Genomic DNA, 20675 nt, shown 5'->3' with positions numbered 1-20675 from the left:
CCAAGGTCTTAGGGTTTTTCTGGTTTTCCGAGACAGGGTTTCTCTGTGGCTTTGGAGCCTGTCCTGGAACTAGCTCTGTAGACCAGGCTGGTCTCGAACTCACAGAGATGCACCTGCCTCTGCCTCCCGAGTGCTGGGATTAAAGGCGTGATCCACCATCGCCCGGCTGGTCTTAGGGTTTTTACATAGAGCCAAGTATACCTTTGTGCTCTCAGTTTCTACCTTAGCGTGGACAGTCTTACCCCTGTGGCCAGCAGCTTGGCCTCTTCCCTCCTCCTAGTTTCTCTCCATCTGCCCTGGTTTAGGGATGTTACTGTTTCCAGCCCTGACATTTCCTATAGCATTCCTCAAATTTATCTCTACCACCCAGGCAACTGGCCAGTTCATGCTCAGACCCCCCAACCCCCACCCACCTTGGAAAGCAGCCCCTACAGCCCTCAAACATTTCCTTTGAAATATCAAATAGAAAAGTTGGAGTATAAAGACCTTTTTTTTAAAGATTTATTCTATGCCAGGCAGTGGTGTGGTACACACCTTTAACCCCAGCACGCAGGCAGATCTCTGCGGGTTAGAGGCCAGCCTGGTCTACAGTGAGTTCCTGTCTCTGCTTCTCAAATGCTGGAATTAAAGACATGCATCACCACTGCCTGGCATGGAAAATTACTTTGAGATAGGGTCTTATGTGACTGTGGCTGGCCTGGAACTGAGGTCCATGGGCCTACACCTAGAGCACAGGGATCAAAGGTGTACACTGCTTTGCCTAAGGCAAAAGCTTACTGCACATGCCCATTCCATCCTGCCCAAGGATGTTTTTGGTCTTCAGTGATAATGGGACTGTTTGAGCCACTCCCCTTAGAAAATGTGGTTGCCTTAGTTTTAGTTAGGTGACCCCAGAGCCCTATGGGCAATGAATCTTCCTTTGAGTACATAAGAAACTAGGTAGAAAACATGGGTTCGAGATCACTTTTATTTGCAGAGCCTGCAACAGTTGGTTAACAATGCTAGCTAAGCCAGTACAATCCAAAAAACCATTCTCCTTACAGCATTTAACTAACAGAATCTCTACAAACCAGACCAGAGATCAATGGGGACATATTTCAACATCGGGAAGAGGCTGCTCATTCCCTTGTTCCCAACATATTTCCAACAAGATTTGTTTTATAGCCAAATGTGACTCAAACCCATAACAAAGCAACTAGCCATCTTTAATATCATTGATTCCCTCCCCACCCCCAGAATAGAAAGCAGAGGTAAGAGGGGAGACTTTCCCCAAGAAAAACCTGGCTAGACCCCAGAGGAGCAAAGATGACCGGGAGACTGGTACCTGAGAATGTTGATGAACAGGCACCAAACAGGCTGCACAGCTCCTCAGAAGGGAGATGTTCCCTCAAGAGCCTCACTTCCACGGGGTTAGATTAAGGGGGTAATTCAGGTGACTCATGACTCCCTGTCCCTCAAATCAAAACATGATAAACCCAGAACATTTTAATTCAAATTTACCACACTCCCTCCTGAGAAATTCTACAGTCATCTGTAGGCCGTGGCCCACTCCTTCCACCTAATGGCCTGGGCTTCTGGCCCCCCGCATCCTTGGGTGCCCACCCAACACTGATTTGATACTCAACTCCTAAAATGACTTTTTTTTTTAAAGGACACTCAGTGGGCATGCTCCTCCCTAGCTCTGTGGTCTCCACTCATCTCTTCCCACTCTCGCCTTGGGGTACCTACACTACGGCATTCCAGCACTGGCCTGGGGGTGGCCAGATGGAAGCTGCTTGAAGTGCTTTCTTGTGACTCAGATACCAGCCACTATCCTGGGGACCTGGAGCGAGGAGAGTGGGGACAAAACTTTCCCAAGGAGATCACAAAGGACAGAGGTAGGCCTGGGAAGATTAGCTTATGTCCTGTAGCCAAGTCTGGATCTGGTGCAGGCTCTTACCAGTATCTCAGTCCTTGACTTTGAGTAGCAGCAATCCCAGTCCACAGCGCCTCCTAGGGGTGACTGAGCTCCTAGCGCTGTCCACAACAGGTTTACCTTTTCTTATCCCTGCCCCATTTTCATTCTTTTCTTTTCTTTTTTTTTTTTTAAATTAAAAGCAGAGGTAGTTCCTGGGATGATAAAACCCTACCTAGAATGGCAGTATTTTGACTCAATGAAGCAGTAAAGTAAAAGTCTTGAGGAATAAAAAAAAAAAACAATTGATGAAGCTGAATAAATTAAAGTTATGGGTCATCCACGAGGACCTCTTCCAGCCTATCTTTGGTATTTGGCCAGCAGCACTTCTGTTTGCCACTTCTCTCCCCGCACAACAGGAGGCCAGGGTCCACCCAATAAGGCCCCTGCTACTTCTTCATGGGATGCTGTCAGAGCAGATTGATGCAGCGCTCTGGACTATAGACTCCGGTCTGCGCTGTGGCAGGTCCAGCTTTGGCAGACAGTCCCGACAAGGAAGGAGTCTTATAGGACAAAAGAGCGCAACAGTAGGATGCCCTGGGCTCCAACTTGGAGTGTAGGAGATAGGTTTAAGACATGGAAGGCCCAGGTTGTTCTCCACATACAACAGCTGGCTCCTTTGCTTCCTGTTCTGTAGCAAAGGGAAAGGGAAGGGGCAGAGGGAAGCTTAGGCCACCACTGCCTGGCTTCAGAGCTTCTTCAGGCGACTGTACATCTCTCTTTTGCTCTTTTCCCCCGCCCAGGTCCGACTCTTGGTGCGGAACTTCTTGAGGTCTTCTTTAAAGTCTTCATGGTGCATTGGTCGGTAACTGGGGGGCTCACAGTGGGACTAGAGGGACATGAGAATAAGAGGACAAGGTCAGGACGCTCCCCACACAATCTGGCTTCCCCTTGCCTAGAGCTGAAGACTGGGAGAAGCAAAGGCCTGAGGCTTAGTGGATGCTCATCTAGTCCCCAGAACCCCAGCAAGCAGAACTATGAACCCATGGTCCAGCATGGACACACGCTCACTAGACACCTCACCTGACATTTCAGGAAGAACTCCTTGTATCCCCCCTTTAGGACATACAGCTCAGGGTAGTGGAGTTTGGGGTATTCATTGCCAAGCCTATCTCTTTCTCTCACATATCGACACCTAGTAAAAAGGAATGAAGGAGAAGTCAGGTCGCCTCTTTTGGTGAACGGGAACTGGAGACAACAGTCAGTGGTCCAGGCACTCCTTCCTAAGTACACACTGCTGACACCACCTGTAGCAGCAGCCTGCAACCAACCTGCCCACTCTATTTCCTCTAGCAACTCCCCTATCACCTTCTTCCTTCCTGTGCCTTTAGAAAGACTACTCTCTACACTTCCTGGGAGTGAGTAATGGAACCTTCGTCTCACTAGTCCGTCCACACTGCCCAAACCTGAGTACAAAGCTGCAGTTTCTATCCCTTACAAAATATACCGGGCGGTGATGGTGTACACCTTCAATCTCAGCACTTGGGAGGCAGAGACAGGTGGATCTTTATGTGATCAAGGTCAGCCTGGTCAACAGAGTGAGTTCCAGGACAGGCACCTAAGCTAGAGACCATGTCCTGAAAAAACCAAGACAAATAAACGTAGGTACCAATAGTTTGAATTTATCCACTTCTCTGTATTACTGAGGATTGAACCTAAAGCCTTGTGCTTGCTAGTCAAGTACCACCAAGACATGCATTTTCCAGTCCTTACTGTAACCTTTTTCTTTTATTGAGCCCCCATGCATGCTCAGCCTCACCAATGTATCGTTAATGAATGGCTGCGCTGCATTTTATTGTCTCAATGGTATCTGCTATATAGCAGGTATCTACTCTCCCATTCTTTTGGTGCTGGGCTTGAACCAGGACCACACAATAGACAAGTGCTCTATCACTGTCTTGAGCGAGACCACCAGCCTGTCAGCAAGTTAAGTTTCTTTGACACAGGGTCTCATGTAACTCAGGAGGTCTGGGGACTTCAGAGGTGACATTTGTATAAGAAACAACCGCTTGATATTTAAAGGTATTACATGAGGAGATCAATAAGTAGAGCTAAACAGTGGGGGAAAATGGGCGTCAAAGAAGACAGAGGTCAAACATGGCATTTGAGCTAACACTAGCTAAGTCCATAAACTATATTCAAGAAATCTGCTTAGAGCCAGGAGGTGGTGGCACACACCTTTAATCCCAGCACTCAGGAGGCAGAGGCAGGCAGATCTCTGGGAGTTCGAGGCCAGCCTGGTCTACAAGAGCTAGTTCCAGGACAGGCACCAAAGCTACAGAGAAACCCTGTCTCGAAAATAAAACAAACAAAAACAAAGAATTCTGCTTGGGTGGTGTTGATGGCCTTTTATCCCAGCATCTGGACTACAGAGCAAATTCCAGAACAGCCAGGATTACACAGAGAAACCCTGTCTCAAAAAAAGGCTCAGCAGATAAAGGTGCTTGGCAACCTGAGTTGATGCAGAAATCCACATGGTAGAACAGTCTCAAGCTGTCTTCTGAACTCTACGTACACAATGTAAATGAACAGCAATAATTTTAAAAGACCGTTTGTGAAACAAATCACTGACCAGGAAACAGAATCAAGGGAAACTATGTTATACAGAGAATTGGCTCTCATAGAAGCCAGGTTTACACGTCATGTGCAGACTAAAGCACTAGAGTGACCTGAAGTGTACACAAGAGAGTACCTGACAGGCTACCATTTTGCTGCTAGTGAAAAAAGCAGATTACCAGGCTCCACAAAAACATCATGAAGCTTCTGCCCCGCCAAGCCTTATTCATGTGGTACTTACATGCGAGGGCCTCTTTCAGAAGAAAACTCACAGTGGAACACGACAATGACACGCTTGCCATCGGTAGGCACAATAGGTTTCTTGAGCAAGAAGTCCTCAACCTCTTCTTCCATGTGCAAGTTCACAGCACCCTTTGAAGACACCAGATCCTGCTGAGTCACACTTGAAGTAGACTCAATGAGAGCAAGCTCCTCAGACTAGTTCACAACTCTGCAGATCTCCTGGCGCAACTCTCAATGAGGCTTTCTCTGTAGGTCTATATACTTCGCCCATTCAGCAACAAATGTAAGAACTAGGAATATCTCAAATTTAAAGTGCTGGGCCACCACATTTAAACACTGCTTTATAGGGTATTAAAGTGTTGTTTTGTGACCAGTTCCTTTCTTTCTAGAACTATGTGTTCTAACATGACCTTCCACCAGGTAGGCACCTTGACTATAGAACAGAGGCCTGGTACAAACATTAAGGCAGGCATGTTGCTGGACTGGTCAAACATTTATATTTATTATATCTCAAATGCTATGGAACCCTTTGTGGCTCCATTGCACAGCTTAGACAACAGGGATGCTACCTAGAAAGGTCCTGCCACAGGAAAGCATGAGGGTCAGACAAGGGAGAGCACTGCAAGGCAGCAGTAGAGAGGAACTAACAGGAACATTCATTCAGTTCTCACCATCAGCTGAGAGGCACCAATACCCCACCTCTAAGCCCCCTAAGAAAATAAGTCAAGAATCCAAACCTTGATGTGACCTCCTTCGTATTCATATGGGTATCGGCAATCAATAATAACAAACTCTTTAATGAGATTGGCAAACTTGCCATTCAAAACAGATGCCATCTACGAAGAGAAAGGACGGTGGGGCGTCACTGTTAGCAGTCAGTTAACAGGATTCCAACTTCCTATGTGCAGTGGGTTCCACACGTCTGACTTACAATTTCTGGAGAAATGTATTTCAAATCTTGATGCTTCCCAGAGACCGTATGGAAGAGATAACCCTTTAAAAAAGGAAACAGAAGATACTTAGGGGAATGTGAAAGTTTAAGAATGCCGTTCACTCTGCTGCCCCACAGGTAGGAAGCAGCTCAAAAAAACAAACCCAGAAACAAACATAAATGAATGGTATATGCTAATTACCCTTCTGTGCACTTAACTAACCCCTGGATATATAATGGTTGTTTGTTAAGGAGGCAAGTTCTCATTATGTAGACCAGTCTGCTCCAAACTCATTGAGATGTGCCTGCCCCTGGGATTAAGGGCATGAGCCACCATGTTCAGCTTTGAGGCAGTATAGGCCAGGCTGGCTAGCTAAGAACTAGTCACCCTGAGGTTAGATTTGAACACAGATGATTTCCTTTTTCCTCATTTTTAGTCAGGAACACACAGTGGCTAGAGTATGAAGACTTAAAAACGCAGTGAGGAGAACCAGATAGAGTCACTGAAGCACGAAGAGGCAGGAGGGTCATAAAGGTTACCTCCAGCCTGAGTGGGATGTGAGACGAGGGAACAGCCTAAGATGACTTTAGAGACCCTGCCTTGGAAGCAAGACAATTTGCTCATCTGATAAGCACCTGGTTGCCCAGCATGGAGTTAGGCAATAAGAATGGAAAGACAGCCTTGGTCCAGCCTTAAGAGGAGTGTGGCAGTGTTACTTAGAGGACAACTGGCCCAACTAAGAGCTTACCCATGACCACAAGACAAACAGCCAACAGTCTCAACTCAAGTTGAATGTTACACAGAGCTTTACTTGTTTTTCTCTTCAAATTCCCTGTTTTCTCTTTTTATTTTGAGACAGGGAATCTATATGTAGATTAGGCTAGACTTGATTATTATTTTTAGTCAGAAGCCCAGTTCCCAGAAACCTGCACTATGGGTCAGAGTGAAGGTGGGTAGCCACACAGGAAACCACTAAGCTAGCAACAGTCTCAAAGACCTCATCATCAGAAGCTCAACTTGTTCCCTATCTTTTACTTTTTAAACTGTTGCCTTGGAGGCATCCCAGGAGCCATCTTGAGGAAGGAGAAAAGCTAAGTAGGGTTCTAGCTACCCCACCACCTCCCTAGGACAATCCCAACTAGATAGATAATGCTTCTTGCGATTACCTTGGAGAAATCCCCTATAAGGTCTCTCGGGTCACTGTCCAAAATGTTCTCAATGGTTCCTTTGGGTGAAGATGTCAGGGATAAAGACTGGTGTAGAAGCTGTAACAAACCAAAGGTAGAAATTGACCCCAAGGTTTTGACTGAACTCCTAAAAATACCTTGGCCTACCTTGGCCATGGTAGGAGACTGGAATAGGGATGATACACTAAGGGTAAGACATTGTGATGAATCAGAAGGAAAAAGATAGGTCCTATTATTTATTAAATAGTTGAATTTTTCTGAAAACCCCCTCTGTCCTTTTTACCATGTATCTTTGGCTGACCTGGAACTCTAGAGCTTGCTAATGGAGACTAGGCTAACATCAAACTCAGAGATCCATAAGGATTACAGGTATGCCCACATATCTAGCAACTTTCTTTTTCACTGTTCATAAAGAGAACTATTAAGCTGATAATATCAGGCTGAGGCATGGCAATACTAGAAATAAGGAGGACTGCTACAAGCTTGAGCCCAGTCAAGGCTATATTTGCCTTAAAACAAACAAGAAAACAAAAACCAAATCCAACACCAAAACAGATCATTGTCCTGTATCTCACAAAATGAAATGTAATTACTTTATCTCAGCAGAGTCCACCAACTTCTGATAAGGTTGTTTTGTGAGAAAACAGACTCAAGAAGTTGTAAAGATCACTTAGATTGCTCTAAATAGCCTTCTGTGCTCTAGGCTGTCCTCTTGCAGCCTGGCACAGCTCCAGCAAACAGGGACAAAAGGAACCACTGTGTAAGCAGGCCTGAGAACTAGTAATCTAGAAGCAACCTGAACATTTATATCCAGGGAGGGAGATTTGGACTTTGAACCAACCATTACACCCCCTCCTCCAAGGACAGAGTATAAATCTGTCAAAGGCATGATGAGGCCAGAGAGGCAGCTCAGAGGGTGAAAGTACTTGTATATTATATGCCTGCTAGCAATCCTGGGAACCCATGGTGGAGAGAGACCAACTCTGGGAAGTTGTGTTCTGACCTCCTCACAAGTCAGGGCATCCACAGGTATTGCACCAAAATAGTATTACTTAAAAAAAAAAAAAAAAAAAAAAAAAAAAGAAGAGGGTGGAGATGAGTGAGCACCTTAAGATTCTTTCCCAAGCCCAGCCTGTCAGGTTAGAGCTGAGACAGCTCCGGACAGCTGTCTTTGATGATAGGTCCCCCCCCCCCGCCCCCTCCCCTCGCTTCACTTAGAAGATCACTGTACCCTTAGAGTACACAGTACTTTCTCTAAACCCTATTTCCCATTAAAAGAAACCACATGTCAGACAGTGGTGTCTTTAATCCCAGCACAGAGGCAGGAGGATCTGTGAGTTCAAGGCCAGACTGGCCTACAGAATGAGTTCCAGGACAGGAGAAACCCTGTCTCCAAAAAAACCCAAAAACTCAAACCAAACAAATCTGGGCATAGTAGCGATTCCAGCACTAGGGAGACAGGAATCAAAAATTCAAGATCTCCCCAACAAAAGAGCTGGGCAATGGTGATACAGGCCTTTAATCCCAGCACTCAGGAAGCAAAGGCAGATCTCACTTGATAGACAAGGCCAGCCTGGTCTACTGAGGGAGTTCCAGGACAGGCCCCAAAGCTAGAGAAACCCTGTCTCGAAAAACCAACAACAAACAAAACCATACAGGGGCCAGTAAGATGGCACAGCAAGATTCTTTGCTGCTGAGTTCTATACCTGGGACCTACATGGTAGAAAGGGAAATAAATGTCTCCAAGCAGTACTCTGACCTCCACATGTTCACTGTGGCTATATGCCCCTACCCATAAAAACCCAAACAAACCAACTCCCCGACCCCCGTAATAGAGAAATGGTTCAACAGTCAAGAACACTTGTAGAATTTAGTTTCTAGCATCCACATGGCAGATCACAACCATGAGCAATTCTAGTGCTCCAATGCCTTCTGACCTGTGGGTACCAGGCATGCACACAAAACAATCACACACATAGATCATTAAAAACAGCCAAACCCACAGAATAACAAAAGAATGAACTTCCACAAATCCAGATACCATATCACCACTAAAATACTGGCGTGGAGCCGGGCAATGGTGGCACATGCCTTTAATCCCAGGACTCGGGAGGCAGAGGCAGGCGGATCTCTGTGAGTTCGAGACCAGCCTGGTCTACAGAGCTAGTGCCAGGACAGGCTCCAAAGCCACAAAGAAACCCTGTCTCGAAAAAAAAAAAAAAAAAAAAAATAGGGCGGTTTAAAACGAGATGTTCCTATAGTTGGAGCATTAATATGTGGTCCCTATTGATGACACTGCTTTGGGAGGCTCAGAAGCTATACTGCTAGAGGATTTGTCACTGGGTTTCGTTGTTCTTTTTTTTTAAAATATTTATTTATTATGTGTACAATATTCTTTCTGTGTATATGCCTGAAGGCCAGAAGAGGGCACCAGACCTTATGGCAGATGGTTGTGAGCCACCATGTGGTTGCTGGGAATTGAACTCAGGACCTTTGGAAGAGCAAGTAATGCTCTTAACCTCTGAGCCATCTCTCCAGCCCTGTTCTTTTTTTATTGGTTGTTCGAGACAGGGTTTCTTTGTGTAGTCCTGGCTATCCTGGAACTCAGAGATCTACCTGTCTCTGCTTTGGAGTATTAGGATTAAAGGCACACGCATGACCTCCCGGTTAACAAACTCTTCTTTCTAAAGTTGGCTTTGTTATGGTGTTTTTTCACAGCAATGGAAAAGTAAGTAATACAAACACCTAAAATGAACAACTAGCTATACACCAAATACTACTCAGAAATATAGAACAAGTGCAACTCATACACTGCTATTGAATACACCATTCTGGAAAACTATTTGGCAGTATATGCCAAATCGAACCATGCTCTGGCCTACGACCCCTCTGAAAAATCTAGGGATAATAAGAGCATGGACCAGTGGCAACCCCTAGATTTGTGACAACTGTCAAGTTCTTTAACAAGACAGACAAAAAAAGATATAGCACAGGGGCTAGAGAGATGGCTCCAAGGTTAAGAGCACTGGCTATTCTTCCAGGTTCTGAGTTTAATTTCCAGCATCCACATGGTGGCTCACAACCATCTATAATGAGATCTGGTGCCCTCTTCTGACATGCAGGCAGAATACTCAATAATAAATAAATCTTTTTTTAAAAAAAAGGTATAGCACAGATAATGAGAGACTGATAAAAGTCATGTATGGTAGTGCATACCTGTAATCCCAGCACCAGGACAAAGACAGGAAGGTCACTTTAAGGTCCAGGCCAGCCTGAACATAGAGCAAGACCCTGCCTCAAATGCCAAAGCAAAAGAAAAACCTAATAGAAACAAATAACACAACGCCTAAATAAAACAAACAGAACAGAAGAAAAAAATAGAGCTGTATTTCACCATCAGAAACATTCTAGGCTAGATGGTAGTACATTCCTTCAATGCCAGCAATGCAGAGGCAGAAGCTAGCTGATCTGCATTCAAGGACAGTCTGGTCTATAGAGTTCCAGGACAGTTAGGAATATACACAGAAACCCCGTACCCTGTCTTAGAAAAATAGAGTAAGGCTTGGCAAGGATAGGACCATCAAGTAGAAATGTTTAGAACTGAAAGACAGTTATCACTCTAGACCAAAGGAGAGCTTGCACAACTAACCTCTTGGGTTGGCTCTATATCTGTTTTGACAGGACTGGACACACTCTTCCTCCGCTTCGTGCTTCTTCGAGGAGACTCTTCATGAGATCGTTCTGTTCTCTTCAACAGGGACCGAGTGCTGGAGCTGCTGCTGGAGCTGCACGGGGAAGGGGAGTCAAACAGCCTGCACCGATTGCCCTTAGGGTAAAAGAGACAGATCCACTCTGGATTAAAATTTGACCACTTGAATGACAATCAGTCTAAAACCTAGGTCCTAAATCCTAGGTTATTCCAGTCAACATAGTTAAGGACTACTTTGTTCAGTGGCTCAACTACTCAAAACTCCACATACCGGAATAACTTACAAGGTTTGTAGGTCTTCTCATGACAAGGGGAGCTGTCCAGAGGCTTGCCATGCATGAAGGGGTCTCTTCATCATTCTAGAGGAAGAGAAAAACTGCTTTTAAACAGATCCAGCAGAGGAAACGGAAGAAAAGGACCCAGCCCAGATTAGCATTAATCTAAATGCTTTGTAATTAACTTTCCTAAAGAATGCCAAACAAGTCTGAATAATTTTTGTTTTGTGATTGGAGAAAGAGCCTAGAGCATAGGCTGGCCTAACTTGTAGTGTATGGCAACCTTGTTCAGCATCCTGTATTTCGAGATTACAGGCACGCACCACCAGGGAAGGCTAGTACAAAAGAACTTGAACCTTGTTATATCTTAGCTACAGAAGTATCTGAAGAGATGGAGAGATAGCTCAGCAGTTAAGAGAACTGTTTCTTCTTCCAGAGAACCAGGTTCAATTCCCAGCATCTACATGGGAGCTCACCACTGTCTAACTCCTACACACTCCTACAGACATACATGCAAGCACAATACCAATGCACATAATATAAAAAAATCCCTAAATTTAGAAGATATGTGTATAATTATGAAATAATAAACTTTTTATTTCCCTACTCCTGAAAGCCCGACTAGCAGTAAGACAGAAGGACCTCACCAGTATCATGTGGCCTTCCACCCTGCAACAGGATTTAGTCAAGCAGGGAAGTCTCAATAATCTCATAAAATGAACTATTCAGCCAGCTGAGACCCCAGGAACTGTTTTTATGTAGGAGGCTTCTCCAGTGGTGTCTAGAATGTAGGCATAACCATGCACCCACAGATGATACCTTTAGATTCTCTCCATCCAGAAGATCTATGAAGCCATCATCCTCATCAGACAAAGTGGCTTTCACAGGTGACTGGGATGTAAAAAGAGGACTGAAGTTTCCAGACTCACTGCTATCACCTTCATTTGAAGAGAGCTAGAAGACAAAACAGAAGACATGCAAGTGCACCATATGTGAACCTGGTGTCCTCAGAGGTCAGGGGAAAGCAATGGGTTCCCTGGTCCTGAGAAAGGGTTTCTCATGTAGCTGCGACTGTTCTGGAATTCACTCTGCAGACCAGGTTCTGAATTCAGAGATCACCCTGCTTCTGGGATTAAGGGTGATCACCACTGCCTAGCTCATGAGTTTATATGCACTACCATATATAAGCTGCGATAGCATATAATCAGATGTTCACCCCCACAAATGTTTGATTCTTAGCATCCACCTCAGACGGCTCACAGCTTCCTGGAGTTGTAGCTCCATGTGATCCTAGCCTCTGGCCTCCTCAGGCATCTGTACTCATTCATATGCACCCCCCCCACACATAATTAAAAATAAAAATGATTTTAGACAGGCAGCCGTGATACACACCTTTAATCCTAGCAACTGGGAGGCAGAGACAAGCAAATGTCAGAGTTAAAAGCCAGCCTGGTCTACTGAGTGAATTCCAGGACAGCCAGGACTACACAGAGAAACCCTCTCTCAAAAACCAAAAAAGAATTAAAACATACCTGCTCAATTTTAAATTGAGGGATTATGATTATGTCCTAGACATTACAACAAAATCGTTGCAGCTATAACCCCATTTAAACTCCAGGACACATCTCTAGTTAATCCCTGTGTTCTTCCTCAAGACCAAGTGCTCCTAGACTCACCCTGCATTAGCCCCTGAAGAAGCTGGAACTACCTGTACCAACATATCCAAAGAATCCTCTGCTATTTGTTTAATAAAAGGAAACTGATGTTTAAGGTTACCAGATCAGACAGCTCACCTATTTGACACCCAAACCTGGAAACCAGTTGGCTGTGGTAGCAAACACTAGTAATTCTAGAGACAGGAGCATTATGAGTTCAAGAAATTTTGAACTACATAGAAAAGTTGAAGCTAGCCTGGGGTTTAAGAGATTCTGTCTCAAAACATGCAAACAAGAATCTCCATTCTATAAACAAAAGCCAAACCAGTAAAATTAACACCGGCTCTTTAAAAAAGTCTGCAGCACCTATAACTATCAGTGCCTTTAATGATCAAGCAATCACAGAAAATCTTGGCATTCTGATTCCCAAGCATCCAAATATTTTCTATTTCAGTATATTCTCAAACTGTTATGAACTAGAGAATCTACAGTTAAATTCTGGTATACTATTTACATGTCTTTTGTCAAATAAATCAGCTTCTCTAATGAAACTTCCTAATCTGCCAAATGAGGTAACTCCAGATAATTCACAGGCCCAGCCTTTCAAATGCTGGGTTTACAGACATGAGTCAACTAAAATAATAGTAAACTTCCTTTAAAAAAAAAATTTTTTTTAATCTTTTTAAAAACAATCTTTGCCTTTTTTTTTTTTTTTAATTTTTGAAACTAGGATTTCATGTAGCCCAGGCTGGCCTTGAAATCATGGCAAAGATGAAAAAAAATCTTGAATTTCTGGTCCTCCTCCCTTTACCTTCCAAGTGTTTGGGTTATAGGCATTCACCATACGCTCAGCATTAATAAATTTCATACTGGTATGACACACATGAATGCATGCATGCACACATGACTGCAGTGTTGCAAATCCTATTCCCATGATGAATTCCCTATATGAAAGTCACAACACATACCATACGAGCTGGGGCTGAGTTCTGCCTGTATGTGAAGAGATCTTTATTCTCCTCATGTACATGAACATTGAAGCAGCCACGAGATGCAGGTCTTACAGGCTTTTTAAATTCAAATGCTTCCTGCAAAACAATATTCGATATATTTTCTACTGTCCATAAAAAACAGCTTTAAGGCTGGTGGGATGGCTTGGCAGGTAAATAAAGTTGCACATACATGGTACATCAACACAAAACACCCATAAACACAAAAATGCATGCATCCAATCTTTTTTTTAAAAGATTTATTTATTATGTATATAGTATTCTGCCTACAAATACCCTATAGGCCAGTAGAAGGCACCAGATCTCATTACAGATGGTTGTGAGCCATCATGTGGTTGCTGGGAATTGAACTCAGGACCTCTGGAAGAGCAGCCAGTGCTCTTAACCTGAGCCACCTCTCCAGCCCCATACATCCAATCTTAAGTACTAAAAACAGCAATTGCTAGTAGCAGTTTTTATATTACTAAATACTTTCTGAACATAAACTTGTCTAACCATCAAATACAACCTGACTGCTCCTATTTTACAAGTAAGGAAAATAGGCCTCCTCCCTCCCACCCCCAATTAGAGTTTTTCAGTGTAATAGTCCTGGCTGTCCTGGAACTTTCTATAGACCAGGCTAGCTTCAAAATGGAAACTAGGTCTTCCAGATTAGATCTTGAAGAACACCTCCAGAAAGTTCTTTAGCCTATGTTATTATTCCTGTTTAGAACAAAGCTTCTAGGAAGGCAGCCTTGGAGAAGTCAAGCTTGGATCAAGAGCCAGATTCTACAACTGTGGTCTGGTAGTACTAGAGGTGGACAGACTGCTCCATGCACACAAGGGAATCCATGGCACAAACAGAATCTGCATTCCTACAGGCAATTGGTTTTATATTAAACCTAGAAATTTTAAGGGTGATAAACTCTGGCATTTTAGCAGGGAATGAGAAATAATAAACATACGAAAGTAGAGCGGCTGCTTTAGACACGCCACCCTGCAAAGTTTAGGGGGAAAGTCATGCTTCTAGATAACCACATCATCCTCAAAGCCACTATTTCAGATATTCTGAGACTCACAGAACTCGCATGGCTTTGGATTTTGGCTCAATATTCTAGTGTTTATATTCTTGGCAGTTATTCACAGAAAATAAGGTGTAAGGAAAACATGCTGCTAGGTAGGCCCAGTGTGGAACATGTTTTCCAAACACAATCCAGATTTTCACACACTTACAAGTCACCTAAGTGTTAGCGCCAAAAAAGGAAAAACCTTGAGTAAACACTTCTAGAAAAAACTATTTATGGATATAAATACACCTCACAAAAACTACTTACTAAAACCCAGCCATATTTACCTGCCAGGTACCATTCTAAATTCTTGACATGTAAGAGACTAACAGACATTCCTGCAGCAGACTTCTCTGCAAAGGCCTGGTGTGGCTTTCCATAACTTAGTCATCAGGCAGCAGCCCAGCCACCTGGCTTGTAAGCCACTGACACTGGGAGGCTTCCCTCCCAGCCTGGGTTACCCTGTGGATACTATACTCACATTTTCCTTATTTTCATCCTGGTCGATGAGCTGAAAGATGTCATGGTCTAGTGAATCAGAATGGCTCCTCTTTAGCGCTGGGCTACAACCCAAGAGTTTCTGCTACCAAAGAAAAAAAGAGAAATTGAATTCAGTAAAGAAACACAATGGAAAATTCAGCTTTCCTTTTTATTTTTTTGAGATAGGGTTTCACCCTGCATCCCAGACTGGCCTTATGTTTGAGATAATCCTCCTGCCTCAGTCTCCAAGTGCTAAGATTACAGGTTTCACCCATTACACCCAGCCAAAACCTCATTTTTGAGACAGGATTTCTTTATGTAACAGCTCTGGCTGTCCTGGAGCTTGCTCTGTAGACCAGGCATCAATCAAACTCAGAGATCTGCCTGTCTTCACCTCCCAAGTGCTGGGGTCACCACCGCCTTCTTAAAGAAATGAAGTAGGGGTTGGGAGAGCTAGCTTCCCATATACTACAGCAGATAACCAGTAAATGTGACCAACACTATAACTTAGAATGGCCTTACGCCTAATCATATAAGGCTTATAGCCCCTTTGGCAGGTATATTATAGTGTCAAACCTAGTACCAGTTGCGTAATAGGAACCTTTCCTGGCTTGATAAACTGGGACTGAGGACAAAGTCCACAAGAGGCAGACTGTTGAAGCTGTTCTAGGTAATGCCTTGCTGCTCAGTCTTAGAAATGTAGGCACTGCTGACATTTGGGGGCAGTTTACAGGTATTAGCTCAAAATGACAACGGAACTTACAGGTAAGGAATGTATTCTCCTCAGGGAAATTTCAAGGCTGTAATGAGATCAAAAGGTAAATGTGACAAGAGGTATGTATATCAGCAGATTCACATTGCTTAACCTATAGTTTGGGGAGTGGGTGGGCAAGTCTCATTGTAGCAAAGATATTCAAGAATGAATGTCTAAAGCTTCTCCAGTCCCAGGAGCAACCCAAAACACTAGGCATCGAGACTGAAAAACCTGGTATCTCTTAAAATACATACATTCATTTAAGGCTTTAATGCCAAAAGGTGGAGCAAGGGAAACCACAGCTAAGAAAAAGGAGGGAATATCCTGGCAACTGCTGACACAAAACAATGTATTCATTCTCAGCAGTGCATCTCACTGCTAACAGCCAACTGCAGAGGTCTAGCCCACTGCATGAAATATTCACCCAAAGATTAGCAAGTCTGGACAACAAGTAAGGGCACACAAGTTTAATCCCAGCACCCAGGAGGCAGAAGCAGGTATATCTGAGTTCCAGACTAGTCAGGGCTACATAATGAGATCCCATATCAAGAACCAATGAACAAGTTTCTGTCCTCTTCTTTTTAGCAAATCCAAGGTCTCACACACGCCACACAAGCACTATCACTGAGCTCTTCATTTTCTTTTATTTTTAAAAAATAACTTATCTTTATTTTATATGCATTGTTGTTTTGCCTGCCTGTGTGTCTGGATGAGGGTGTCAGATCCCCTCGGTTACTGAAGAGTTGTGAGCTGCTATGTGGGTGTTGGGAATTGACCTCAGGTCTTCTGGAAGAATATCGAGTGTTCTTAACCATTAAGCCATCTCTCTAGCCCCTTCACCTTTATTGAGACAGGGCCTTGAATCTCTGACCCTTTTGCCTTAAATTCCCAAGCAGCTGAGACTACAGCCTGTGCCAGTAGGCCTGATTAAGGAAAACTTTTCTTCTAAGCATAAAAGTTAAAAGCAAGGAATACATACTTTTCTTTACTGTCCAAGGGCCCAGGAGAATCTAGACAGAAACCTTTGAGAAATAAAAACAAAATTCTTAGGAAACAATGTTTTTAAGTAACATTTTCTAACTATTCCACAGATTCTCTTCTATTTTCAAATACCAATAAGAGAAACAAGATTCAAGAGACAACTGATATCAAGACTGCTTTTCAGATAAGTGTGACCCATATCCTTTTGTGGAATTATTTTATTTTCAAATCATATAACTAATTTATGGGAATGAAAAATATAACCATCTAGGTATGAGTTCCAAGAGGCCAGTCTGCTGTACACAGTGAGGTTGTGTCTTAAAGAGTGGACAGGAGCATCAGAGATATGCAAATCAAAACAACTCCGAGGGGCTGGAGAGATGGCTCAGTGGGTAAGAGCACTGTTTGCTCTTCCAGAGGTCCTGAGTTCAATTCCCAGAAAGCACATGGTGGCTCACAACCATCTGTAATGAGATCTGGCGCCCTCCTCTGGTGTGTGGGCATACATGGAGGCAGAATGTTGTATACATAATAAATAAAAAATTAAAAAAAAAAAAAACAACTCTGAGATTCCATCTTATACTTATAAGAATGGCCAAGGTCAAAAACACTGATGAGAGGTTGTGAGGAAAAGGGAACACTTCTGCATTGCTGGTGGAAATACAAGCTGGTACAACCCCTTTGGATGTCAGTGTGATTTCTCAGAAAATTAGAAAACAACCTTCCTCAAGACCCAGTAATACCACTTTTGGGTACAATACACTTTTGGATGCTCAATCGTGCCACAAGGACATGTGTTCAACTATGTTCATAGCAGCTTTGTCATAGCCAGAACCTGGAAACAACCTAAATGCTCCTCAACCAAAGAATAGATAAGGAAAATAATGTACATTTACACAATGGAATACTACACAGAAGAAAAAAATATTGGCAGCTTGAATTTTGCAGGAAAATGGATGGAGCTAGGAAACATTATTGAGTGAGGTAGCCTAGACCCAGAAAGACAATAATCATATTTACTCACTCATCGGTGGTTTTTAAACATAAAGCAAGAGACATACATGGATCTAATCTACATAGGATGTAGAAAGTATACCCACACATATAAAATAAAAATGAAGTTATTTTTAAAAAGAAAAGAGACTCAAGCTGGAGAGATGGCTCAGAGGTTAAGAGTTTAATTCCCAGCAACCACATGGTGGCTCACAACCAACTGTAATGAGGTCTGGTGCCCTCTTCTGGCCTGCAGGCATACAGGCACAGAATATTGTATACATAATTAAAAAAAAAGAAAGAAGAGAGACTCAACACTTATTTTCTCTTCATAAACTGCTCCCTTCACACCGAACAGCATGTCACGCCATGATTTCTACACATAGTGTTACCAGTTAAGTTCCTAGGAAAGAGACATGATGTGGGAAGTTCCCAATAGTACTCTCCACATGGCTGGCTCAAAGGTGAATGGCAAAGATCGAACAAATACCTGGATCCGGCTGGGGCACAGTAATCCACACCTTTAACCACAGCGCACAAGAGGTAAGAGGCAGACAGATTTCTGAGTTTGAGCCCAATGTGATCTACATATAAATTTTGAAAAATGAGGGACTGAAGAGCTGGTTCACTGGTTAATGGCACTTGGTGCTCCTGTAGAGGGACAAATTCAGTTGCCAGCACCCAAATCAGACAGCTCACAGTGGCCTGTAATTCTCCAGTTTCAGGGCCTCTTCTAAATGCCTTCTGATCTTGGCAGGCACCTCCATATATACGTGCACACACTCATAAATAGTAGTACCTGAATCTGTCGATTCAGAGGAGCCCATTCTCTGTAGACTGCTGTTGTTTCTCACCTCCATTGGCTTCTCACACTCACTGAAACCAAGAGAAATACCTCCGCATGAGCAATTCCTAGGACATAATTAAAAAGCAGCCAGGCTGCCGAACAAATTCTGAGACAAAACCAAGGCCACCCCACACTCACACTTGGCCACCCAGAACCCAGTTGGCATTTGAACAAAGAAAGGAGTGGGTCTGGCCTTGGGCCACATTGTAGGCCATGCCTGTGGCAAATGCTGGGTTATTTCCTTAAAGGAGAGGTACTATGCTGGAAGTAAGGGCAAAGGTGAGGAGGACAGGAATCCCAGCTCTTCAGGGGCTGGAAAAATCCTGACCTGTTTAGAAAAGGAGAGTCCTACGACTGAAGGAAAAATAACTTCACTAAAAATAGAGGAATCTGTTTTTGCTGTTGTGGTAGTGTAGCGCACAAATATTTCCAACACAGAAAAGTTAAGAAAAAAGGGCTAGCTATGAGAAAGTAGACGGGGAGCTGGAAGAAACGTGCCGGCCAAGAGCCTGCATAGACTTTGTAGAAATCCAAGAAAAGAAATGCCATGTCCCTTTGTTGAGAAGGAACAAAGCTTACAGGAAACTCAGATCCGGCGCGGCTGTTCAGCATAAAAAGTAGAAGTGAGGGCCTAGCAGGGCCCATTCCCCCCCGTGGGGATAGATTCCAGAGTTCCCTGGAACAGAGACAGAGAAATCTGAACGGGGTGAACAAGATACTCAGCCCAGCAGTCTCCCTCGCTCCCCGGTCTGGCTCGGGCTGAGGATAGCCCTGGACTATCCGAACGGCCTCTCCCGCCCAACATTCTGCCCGGGGGGGAGGGTGCACATGGCGGGTCCTGGCTAGGCCATCCCGAATCCGAGCATCAGGACCAGCTGGACAAACCCTGCGTCCTGCTAGATCATCCCAAGGGTCGACCAAAGGCCAGCGGCCTGGGGCATCGCTCGCCGGTCTCTCACCTGCCAAGCCCTTCCAGCTGGTCCATGGTGACCGTCAGGTTGGTGACAGGGGACAGTCCGCCAGCAGCCGACGCGCCAAACAGCGCCTTCCCCGTGGGCTGCGGAGCAGGAGTGGGGCTGCAGGAGAAGAGCAGGCGGCGGCGGTGGGGGGGCTCCGGGCCCAGTTCCATGGCGCCGCCGGGCCTGCCCGGACTCCCGCTCCGTCTTCCTCCGCCTCCGCTGCGCCGGGCCCCGCCCCGCTGGCACCGGCTTCAGCCGCGTGCCACGCCGCCAGCGCCCGCGGGTCAAACACAAACACGACCCCGCGGTTCCGAGACGCGACCGCCACGGGCGGCGGCGCGGACGGGCGAGCGTCGGGGACTCGGCAGGCGCCGGCCACAGGCACCGGTGCTTCCCTCTCGGCCCCGCGAGGCCCGCGGCGGGCGCCTGCAACCTCGAGATTAAATCCAAACTCCGCGGGCCGAGAGTCTCGAGGCGACCGCCCGGAATAACTAGCCTCCTTGCTCCGTCCCCGACGAGCAAAGAAGCGACCCTTACCACAGTCACCACCAAAGTGGCCTTAGCGTTAATTGCTGCACAACTAGGAACGCCGCCGCCCCGCCCCTTTCCTACTTGGCGCCAAACGGAATTCACCAATCAGGAAGCAAACTTCCCCTCGCTCCCGAATGACAGCTGAGCTGGACCAATAAGAAGGAAAAGAGGAAGACTCTCGCGGGCCTCCTCGAAGCCACTCCCTCTCTCTGGCCGAGCTAGGCCTGAAGAGTTGGGAGGTGGCAGAAATGAGAAGGGGGCTCAGAAGTCAATGAAACTCCCTGCGGGGCGCTAGTCCGGACGGAAAGGCCGGCTGCTCCTTTCCAGTTGCATCCTGGGTAGTGTAGTTCCCGCGCTGCACATCCCTAGGGGGCATACGGACTAGAAGGCCACCTGGACCTAGTTTTGACTCTTCTCTAATTATGTAGCACCATGGATCCCTCCTTTCCTTCACAAGCATCCAAGCTCTGATTTTGTTTGGTTGGTTTTCTTTCTTTCCTTCCTTCCTTCCTTCCCTCCCTCCCTCCCTCCCTCCCTCCCTCCCTCCCTCCCTCCCTCCCTTA

General features: G+C 44.9%; 1 protein-coding gene across 3 annotated transcripts; it reads right to left on the bottom strand.

Moving 5' to 3' along the window:
• Positions 1–953: 953 nt before the first annotated feature.
• Cdc25a (cell division cycle 25A) lies at positions 954–20169 on the bottom strand. 3 transcript variants are annotated; one of them, XM_050139481.1, is made up of 15 exons: positions 19582–20167; positions 18575–18651; positions 16781–16823; positions 15811–15847; positions 15049–15147; positions 13480–13599; positions 11676–11810; positions 10866–10940; positions 10522–10698; positions 6852–6950; positions 5685–5747; positions 5491–5589; positions 4752–4882; positions 2978–3089; positions 954–2783 (listed from the first exon to the last, which is right to left on the bottom strand). In XM_050139481.1, the coding sequence occupies exons 1-15, from the start codon at positions 19749–19751 to the stop codon at positions 2643–2645; spliced, it is 1578 nt and encodes a 525-aa protein (XP_049995438.1). In that variant the 5' UTR covers positions 19752–20167; the 3' UTR covers positions 954–2642. The 3 variants fall into 3 exon arrangements, with proteins under 3 accessions (XP_049995438.1, XP_049995437.1, XP_049995439.1); XM_050139480.1 differs by having other exon boundaries at positions 15049–15150; positions 19582–20166; XM_050139482.1 differs by lacking the exon at positions 2978–3089 and having other exon boundaries at positions 15049–15150; positions 19582–20169.
• Between the last annotated feature and the right edge of the window lie 506 nt (positions 20170–20675).

Source organism: Alexandromys fortis, unplaced genomic scaffold (assembly GCF_014885135.2).
Source record: "Alexandromys fortis isolate MF-2015 unplaced genomic scaffold, M_Fortis_MF-2015_v1.1 scaffold_36, whole genome shotgun sequence".
In the NCBI taxonomy this organism is placed as follows: Eukaryota; Metazoa; Chordata; class Mammalia; order Rodentia; family Cricetidae; genus Alexandromys; species Alexandromys fortis.
The sequence above is the reverse complement of the archived record's forward strand: the minus strand, read 5'-3'. Positions and strand labels throughout refer to the sequence as shown.

Coding starts and splice junctions, on each gene's coding strand:
- Cdc25a (XM_050139480.1), bottom strand. CDS start 19,751: ATGGAACTGGGCCCGGAGCCCCCCCACCGCCGCCGCCTGCTCTTCTCC. Junction 18,652..19,581: donor CAGCTGGAAGGGCTTGGCAG/GTGAGAGACCGG, acceptor TCTTGGTTTCAG/TGAGTGTGAGAAGCCAATGG. Junction 10,941..11,675: donor TGGATGGAGAGAATCTAAAG/GTATCATCTGTG, acceptor CTCTTCCTCTAG/AATGATGAAGAGACCCCTTC.